At 42.9% G+C, this 9,053-nt stretch overlaps 1 protein-coding gene across 1 annotated transcript; it reads right to left on the reverse strand.

Moving 5' to 3' along the window:
- Positions 1 to 941: 941 nt before the first annotated feature.
- sost (sclerostin) lies at positions 942 to 6,144 on the reverse strand. Its single transcript, XM_028566929.1, has 2 exons — positions 5,709 to 6,144; positions 942 to 2,939 (listed from the first exon to the last, which is right to left on the reverse strand). The coding sequence occupies exons 1-2, from the start codon at positions 5,992 to 5,994 to the stop codon at positions 2,542 to 2,544; spliced, it is 684 nt and encodes a 227-aa protein (XP_028422730.1). The 5' UTR covers positions 5,995 to 6,144; the 3' UTR covers positions 942 to 2,541.
- Between the last annotated feature and the right edge of the window lie 2,909 nt (positions 6,145 to 9,053).

A 9,053-nucleotide genomic window follows, 5' to 3' on the forward strand; every position in this document is an offset into this window, starting at 1 on the left:
CGCAGGGGAGTGATGTTGAATGATGGCTGTGGCTCATATCCACCCTCATAAACAAAGAAAAGTTGGAGATCTCAAGAGTGAAGATTCTTCTTTTGCTAAGCTGCAAATCTTTACTTCTTAAATGGCTTAATTTCATTGCACAGACATCAGACAGACACCCTGAGAATGCACGTACTAATAAAATCCAATATTTAGCATGTATATGCACTATTTAAGCATTTAATAAATGGTTTATAACACGCTACAATGCAGTTGTAAGCCAATATATTGTATGTGTTTATTAAGGTATAGTATTTTATCTTCTATGAAGACATATTTTATATTTACAACTGTTCTATATTATCATTCATTATTGTTTTATATGCTGTATACAACCTCCACTTATTGACAGTGGAGGAAGAACACTCAGATCTTTGAGTAAAAGTAGCCCTGTGTTTAAAACTTTAGTTACATAAAGTACAGAAAATATTAGCAATAAAATATACTTAAACTACCCAAAGTGAAAGTACTCATTTTGCAAAATGGACAAGTGTTTAAACTGCAAACTAAAACTAACAAAGCTGTCAACATAAATGTAGTGGAGTAAAAAGCACAATATTTGCCTGCAAAATGGAGTGAAGTAAAAACTATAAAGTAACATAAAATTGGAAATAATCAAGTAAAGTAGCTTCAAATGGTACTTCAATGCAGTACCTAAATGCACATAGTAAATTAATTTAGTTACATCCCAACCAGTGTTTATAGGTGCCCAAAGAAGAAGTTATAATTATATAGTAGACAAATGCATTAATAAACTCTTATATCTGCTTACATTAAGGTGTGTTATAAACCATTAATTAAATGTTTATATACTGATAATAAATGCTCCATCAAATAGGAAACAAATAAGCCAGCTCTTTCAAATATATCTTCCTTTACTTTATTCATGGTCTGTACAGTATTTCATTTCCAAAGTCTCTATCACACTATACGACAATAATGGCTATCATTTACTACAAAAAGGTTGCATAAATAATTTAAATGTGGAAATAAAAAATAAATATGCCGTTCATTCTTTTATAACAGTCCTTCTTTTGCGTCTGTAGAAAAACAGCCCTCGCTCCCTCTTTAGTGAGGGCACCACTGCCATGGACCACACAGGTATGATATGTACATCACAGCTCTCAGCTTCCAGTTGCTATTTCAAAACTAACATTTAGGAAAAGAAGCAAACATTGTCAGTACAGTTTAGACAAAAAAAAGAAAGAAAAGAAGATATGAGCGGAAAAATGACAGAGTGCTGACAATATGCGGAAACATTGTGAATATTCTTCATGAAGTACAGTCCCATTGCTGAGGAAGGAGGTTGTGTTGTCTGCGGTGACAGACTGGGGCCAGATTTTATCAGTCACTACGCTGAATTATTGTTTTCTTTGTGTTATTTTTACTCCTATCTTTCCTGTTTGAGCTATTTACAGCATGGGAGCGCAGAGGGTGTCTCGAACACAACGGATGGATTTTGGCTGCGGATGGTCGATCGCTGCTCTATTTGGCCCCGTACAAAAGAATTCCGGTGTGGGCGTGCTGGAGAATGCTCTGCCCTTAAGTAACAACACAACCACACTCAATTTTCTGATGCCTCCTCCTACACACATGTGCTTTTTTTTTTTTTTTTTTTCTGTGTGTGATTCCAGCAAACAGGAACTGGCTAGAGGAAATGGCTTTTTATGACTCAAATAACACAGGAATGAGCTCATTTAGTAATTAAGAGGAGTCACAGGAATGCCCAGTGCCCTCGTGGTGTCAAAACTGCTCCCCCCTCCCCATATCTCTGTCTCTCCTGACTCTCTGTATCTAGTCATGGGAACTACTGTAACTGACAGGCCTGGTTGGGGCTGCTGCAGCGTGGAGAGTGCCATGGGGCTGTCCTGATGAGTGAGGCCTTTAGTGGGCTGTCAGAGAGCTGCCTGGACCGCAGTACAGGTCAGGGCCTCTCAAAACCTGTCAACATCCCACCATCAGAGCCCCCAGAGCTGCTGCGATCTCCTCCACACACACACACACACATACACACAGCCAAAAGGAGATGGATTACAACCACTTTGGAGCAAAGATACACCTTTTCAGCTTTAAAACAAGGCTGTGTAGCTCTGCTACCGCTGGATGTTTGTACAGATGGGGCTCGAAGCCTCAAGGAGGACTTCTCATTAAATGAAATCTGTTTGAGTGAAGGGTAGAAACCAAGCCCAGGGAGCAGTTGGGGCGATCATATACTTGTGCTATATCGCCTGACCAGTCACAGTGGTGGCAAGCCCCTGGCACTCATGCAAATAAGCAGCAAAGTTCACAAATATGCTGACAAGTGGCTGAAAAATAAAGACAGATGACTTAAAACCAGCCCAGCAATTAGCTTATGAATTCGCTCTCTTTGAAATTTCTTTTGCATCTCCTCCCTATTGGAAGGAGATATGTTGTGTGTTGTGTAACATGTGTGCGTGTGTGTGTGTGTGTGTGAGAGTGAGTGTGCTTTGGTGTCTGTCCTTTGGATGCTGGAGAGGAGCATCAGTACGAGTTGCCCAACAGTGTCGGCGTGTTGTTCTTGCTCCGGCTGTGCTTCTTGTTGCGTTGCGTCTTCGGGACCTCCTTGGCCTCTGATTGGTTGTGGTGGGGCCTGAAGCGCTTACACTTGCAGGAGGTGACCACACGGATTTTGTAAGTCCGAGTGTTGCCGTTGGGACAGTGCAGCTGGACCCTCCTTGTCCGGGAGTGGGCCGGGATGCAGCGGTAGTCCGAAGCGCTGCCCCTCCACCACTTGCCGCGGCCGATGGAGTTGGGCATGAGGTGTGCCGGCATGCACTGGCCCGAACACACCAGCTCCTTGACAGGCTTGGCACTGCGGCAAGACCCGTCGGTGATGTAACGGGTGGAGCGCAGCTCCCTACAGCTCAGCTCCGAGGCACCTGGGTTGAAGAGCAGAATATCACAGTTACACTCGTGGCTTCAGCCCAAAACAAACACTTTGAAGTGCTGCACACTGGAAAGGACATTCTGCAGGTTAACTGCCTCAATGCAGCAGCTGCGTCTGACTCCAATACGTGCTAATATCTCGGATTCTGTCAACATGAACTCACCATTTGTGTTGCTGTGTGTGGGAAAACAACACAAGTAAGATGCAAACTGAGCAGGCAGCCTATTTCATTCTGATCCTGACATAGTGTCAGACACAGAAGTGCAGCCGAAAAATGCACTTTTTATAAGTTCAACTTAATGCAACAATTTGTACATTTAGGTAAAGATTTGAGAGATCATATCAGAGCCTCTGAATCTGATTCATGGTCTGATCATTAGCTGACGACGGCGCTTGACAAAGAGATCCAGCTGGCAGCAATCAGCTGATAGCAAATCCAGACCAGAGGGCCATTAAACAGCTCAATCAAACCTAACGGAGGTTTGGGCTGGAAGAAAAAGCTGGCATAGAGCGTTGGCCCTCAGGAAATGTATGTGGTGATGGAGGAGTAAATAGCTGTCTGGTTATTTTAAAGCAACTGTACAGTTTTGAACAAACTGGACATCTGCCAGACTGATTTGAGACAACGCACTCAGCCTGTAATCCCATGTTTCAGCCGCAGCTTTTTAACAGCCTTACGCATGAGTTATTGCCCGTGTTTTTTTTTACAAGCAGTGTGTAAAAAAGGGGCAAAGGAACGGTTGGTTAAGAAATGATACACTCAGAGAGGGATCTGTTTTCCTCTGTGGCTTTCTTTGCAAAAAAGAAATGGGCTGAACAAAGGATTTATGTGAAGTGACTTCCTTTTTTTTTTTTTTTCTCCCCATGAGAACCTGATCTAGTGTTATTCTGTGGCCGCCGCTGAAGGGACCACAGTAGTATACAATGTCTACAGCATGCACTGGGCAGCGGTTTGCACCAATTGCCACCGTATCCCAGAAAGTCAGGTTGTCTTGTTCAGTGAGAAGTTTGGTTTAATCCAGTCTCGCTGTGCCCCCCCCCACTACATTTCCTGTCACTCCTCTCCACTGTCAGCCTGAAAAAAGCATTACTAATGATGGTGGCCTGCACACAAGACTACTGTACAGTTTTCGTGAGCTGTTCTTCTCCCCCTGGGAGAGGACTGGAGGGAGGCCAGGCAGTGGTCAAAGCCTCCGCTGTGACCCCCGCAGGGACCACGAGCAGGCCGTCCCAGGACGAAAGCTGAGAGATGGATGAAGACAATAATCCAGGAGATTTCGGTCTCCCAGTGTGAACCTCAACACGTGCATATGAAAACAAAGGGGTGTGCTTTTCCACCCACCTTTTTTTGGAAGACAAAATAATAATACAATAATAATGCAATTAGCATAATCTTGCTTAATGTGTGGCTTTGTGGTCCTCGACAGACAAAAATCAGTCACACTAACACATCCCGACTTCCTAATTCCCCTTTGTCAGCTGTTTTATCTTCTAATCCAGCCAATCAATCTCCTTCTCCTCGAGTGCCCGTGATTAAATGAAGGCCAGTCTGTGAGAATGTTGCACCACCCAGCTCGAAATCCACGAGCGTGAGATTACTCTACATGCATCGCTCGATCAGAACATACAACCTTTTACTGGCCACAGGTGGGAATCATTCTCAAAAGGCAGTGTTGCATTTAAAAAGCAATTTCCAAAAAGAAAAAAAAAAAAAAAAACATCCCCTGAAGAAAAAACTGCAGGGTTTGGGGAGACATGTTGTTGCAATCAAATGGTTATGGCGTACTGCAAGTAGAGCTTGACTAATAGTATAAAGAGAGAAGGAAATAACCTGAAAGACAACGTGAAAAAAAAAAAAAAAAAAAGCCCTGATGTCTCTCTGAATGTTCAACTGCAGGATTGTGTAGGGGAAGAAACCACAAGAATGTGTGTGTGTGTGTGTGTGTGTGTGTGTGTGCCGCTCTCACCACCCTCAAACTCTGGCAGCAGATTAAGCAAGAAAACACTCTTCCCACACAATCAGGGAATCAGTGTAAGAATAAAGTCAAATGAAAAGGAAGGTTGTCTTTGTGCGGTTTAAAATAAATAAAGAAATTAATTTAAAAAGAAATCTGATTCACTGATTCTATCACCAATTCTTAAAAAATAAAAAAAAGGTGGATCAAGTCTAATTAAACAATTTAGTCCGTTAGAACAAAACCACACAATTAATAACAGGTAAACCTATCAAATGTATGAAAAATTTTAGGGTTTAGATATTATTTAATAATATTATATAGGCTAATATTTGTGGGGTCAACAGGACAGTCTGAGCGCACAATCTACACATATAGGCCTACAGAAATGCATTTATTTAATCCCAAAAAGAAATCATATTTCTTGTAAAAAAAAACTGTTTAAAGAAAAAAAACGTCATACACGTTAAGTATAAAGTTATTCTATATTAAATGATAGATTGTAATGCCCTCGCGCACTTGTTCACATGCGGTCGCTTGCAATGAAGTTCCGGCTTTAACTGACACGTTAGGCTATGGCTATAATATGATTATATTTTTGGGGTTTTTTATGTTAGTTTCCTCACTTTTACGCATCAAAGGCTCAAATGAAATGACCTTTTTGAGGATGGCCTGGGTCATTATTTTTCATTATCACACCAAATGAATGAACAGGCTTTCATTTTGATTTCTTTCTAAACGCCTCAAACGCACCAACTCCAATTGGTCTTCTTCCATTTAAATGGACTTAATAAAGGAGTACTTACTGTAGGAGACGGTGTTTGCGGTCCTTCCGCCGTTTTTCGCCCTGTTATTCAAAGTGTTGTTGTTGTTGTTATTGTTATTGTTGTTGTTGTTGTTGTTGTTGTTGTTGTTGTTACCGGACGCCGTTGGCGTCGCCTCCTCCGGAGGTGTCCGGGTGTTCTCTCTGTACTCCGGTAAGATCTCCGTGGCTCCGTTCTTCAGCAGCTTCCAGCCGCGGACGGCGGTGCAGCATCCCTGGAGCAGCACGAGCGCCGAGCTGGAGACGAGGAGGGCCAGAGACACCTGCATGATGGTCGCGCGGTCTGCGGCACGGCTCGAGCAAAGGACGCACGAGGAGAATTTCAAAAATAAAACCCACACACACACGAGACAGAGAGAGAGAGAGATACCCGCTTGGACAACTTGGTCAGTTCCTGAATGCACGAGGCGCACACGGTATTTAAGCCCGCGCGAGCTGTCGTCAAAGCTGACAATTAAGCGCTCACACGGAGTGGGAGGGGTCGGACCTGGGGGAGAGATTCATTGAGAAACCAGGAGGGGAGAGGAGAGGAGGGAGAGGAGAGGAGAGGAGAGGAGAGGAGACTGGAGGAGTGGGAGAAAATTGAGAGGAGGAAGAGGAGGAGGAGGAGGAGGAGGAGGAGGAGAAGAAGAGAGAGAGAGGAAGAGAGGAGAGGGAAAGAAAGGAGAGCAATGTTGGAGAAAGAAGAGAAGAGGAGAAAATAGAATAGTGGGAGAAAGAGGAGAGGTGAGGGGGGGGAATAAAGTGAGAATTGAGAGGTGAGAAGAGGACATTGGAAGAGTGGGATAAAAAGGAGAGGAGGAAGAGGAGGAGAAGAATAAGAAAATAGAGAGGGGGGGGAAATGAGGAGAGAAGAATAATGTAGAGGAAGAGGGGAGAGGCAAAGGAAATAGACAAGTGGGAGAGAGAAGAGGAGAACATCGAGGATAGGCGAGGGAAGAAAAAGAGAGTGAAAGTGAGAGGTGAGGAGAGGAGATTGAGGAGTGGGGAAAAAGAGGAGAGGAGGAAGAGGAGGAGAAAAATAAGAAAATAGAGGGGAAAGTGAGGAGAGGAGAGAAGAAGAAGAAGAGAAAGAGGGAGAGAGAGGGGAGAGGGAAGAAAATGGAGGAGTGGGAGAAAGAAGATGAGGGGAGGCAAAGAAAATTGAAAATTGGGAGAAAGAGAGGTGAGAAAAGTGAATAAAGAAGAAAGGGAAGGTGAGAATGGGGGCTAAGACAGAGGAGAGGGGGAACAAAGGAGAAGAAATGAAAGGAATGAAGGAAGGAAGGGGGAATAGCTATAATTGGGAAAAAGAGGAGAGGAGAAGTCAGAGGAGAGGAAAATGAGAAAGCGAGAGCCAGTGCTGGAATGTAACTAAGTACATTTACTCTAAGTACTGTACTTTGAGCTACTTGTACTTTACTTGAGTCTTTTCTTTTCACGCCACTTTCTACTTCTACTACCGCTACATCTCAGAGAGAAATATTCTACTTTTTACACCACTACATTTAGTTACTAGTTACTTTACACATTGAGATTTTGGCACACAAAACACATACCGTTTATAAAATATAATTAATATATTAATATATAAATTAAACTGCCCAACATTATAACGGCCTACGAGTCCAGCTGGCATGATTAGCCGATCAAACACTTAGAGTTGATTGACAGAACTGTTTTCTGCATTGAGTACTTTTACTTTTAATACTTTTAAGTACATTTTCCCGATGACACGCACAGATTTTTTTTTTACTAAAGCAAATGATCTGAATACCTCTTCCACCAGAGGAGAGGAGGAAATGGGAGGGGAAGACAGAGGGGAGAAGGGAGGTGAGGAGGTGAAGAAAAGAGGAGTGTTGAATGAGACAGCAGTTCTGCACATCTCACTGCATGTTGTTGTTGTTGTTGCTGTTGGACCTAAGGGGACAAACCCTTCTTCTCCTCCTTTAACGATTTCCGCAGCATTACGTGTCTGAAAAGCATTTAGGCGTTTTTTTTAATTTTTTTTAAGTGGTTTATTTTGGACACAAGTCGTTCGGTTCCGCTGCCTCACGCGCCTCACACTCGTCCTGAGAGGCCTCATCCTGATGCAAGGCTGTACACAATTTAATCATTCATTCCTCCCGTTAATTATCCATTATCACCGTGGAGAACGAGGGGTTCAATCTCAACTCCCTCCTCCTGCAGGAAGGATACAACTCATGTGCTGCTTTGCATGATTTGAATCCGATATTCTTTATCCTGGTATCTGGTTTGAATAACATTATATGGACGGAGCGCTGCATGTACGGTGCACTCTCCTCCAAAGTTCTTGGCATCCCTCACATCCCAGTGATGTGATGAGTGCTGACAGATGGAGGCTCTTTCATTCAAACACTGCCCTCTTGAGGGGGAATATGCAAGTCTTGGGAAGGGGAAAAGATATAGGATTATATGCGTTCATTAGCATCACAAACAGGGTTTTTTTTGGGATGTCCAGAGGCAAGTTAGAAAAGCAGCTTGTAATAGAGAAAAATGAAGGGGAATATCCGTCATGCCGTGGTCGATATCACTGCTTTGACACATCTTGTACCCGTTCATTTGAGGGACAGCGATGCTTCCATAATAACACACACACTCCCCACGGTCCATCTACTTTTATACAAGCCTTAAATCAGGGTTTGTACAGCTGTAGCCAACTGGCTGTCCATCGCAATTCAAAATGGTGGACTTGATTGGGGATAACACTAAATTAAAATAATGATATTGGAAGATGAGCCTTAAATAACGCCATAGTTCTTTTCTTCTGTAAAAGGTCCAGCGACAACAGAGTCTTTCATCATAAAAAATCTCAGAAGTCAAAATATTGTGGCCGGGTTGATTCAGTGGGTAGAGCAGGCGCATATATGCTGAGATGTTTATGCCTCAATGCAGAGGTCCAGGGTTCAAATCTGACCTGTGACAATTTCCTGCATGTCTTCCCCCCCTCTTTCTCACCTAGCTGTCCTATCAAAATAAAGGCGGAAAAGCCCAAAAATAATCTTTAAAAAAAAGAGAAGTCAAAAGAGTCTCTTGGGGAATTCAGTTACCTTTTGGTAATCATCTTTATTCACAATAATACAAGGACAGTATCATCATGTGTAAATGTGTCTTCTGTTATTCTACAGCCACAGTTGCCTGCAGCCAAGTTTGTGATGTTGTCAGGCACAGGATAACGTCTGGAGTTGTTTTCTGGGACATACTTTATGTGGTTAATTGATTTCTTTTTGGCTACTTTAGGACAGCTAAAACAAGCTTTCTTGACCCAGTGCCACCACTCGCTATTTTTTTAATCAAGCAAAAAGCAACACTCATATATAAGCACCAT

This window comes from Perca flavescens, chromosome 21, assembly GCF_004354835.1.
Source record: "Perca flavescens isolate YP-PL-M2 chromosome 21, PFLA_1.0, whole genome shotgun sequence".
NCBI lineage: Eukaryota > Metazoa > Chordata > Actinopteri > Perciformes > Percidae > Perca > Perca flavescens.

Bases quoted from the DNA above. Each gene is read 5' to 3' on its own strand.
- sost (XM_028566929.1), bottom strand. From the start codon at position 5,994: ATGCAGGTGTCTCTGGCCCTCCTCGTCTCCAGCTCGGCGCTCGTGCTG. The intron at 2,940-5,708 runs GTAAGTACTCCT...TCTTCAACCCAG, and splicing joins CGCAAACACCGTCTCCTACA to GTGCCTCGGAGCTGAGCTGT.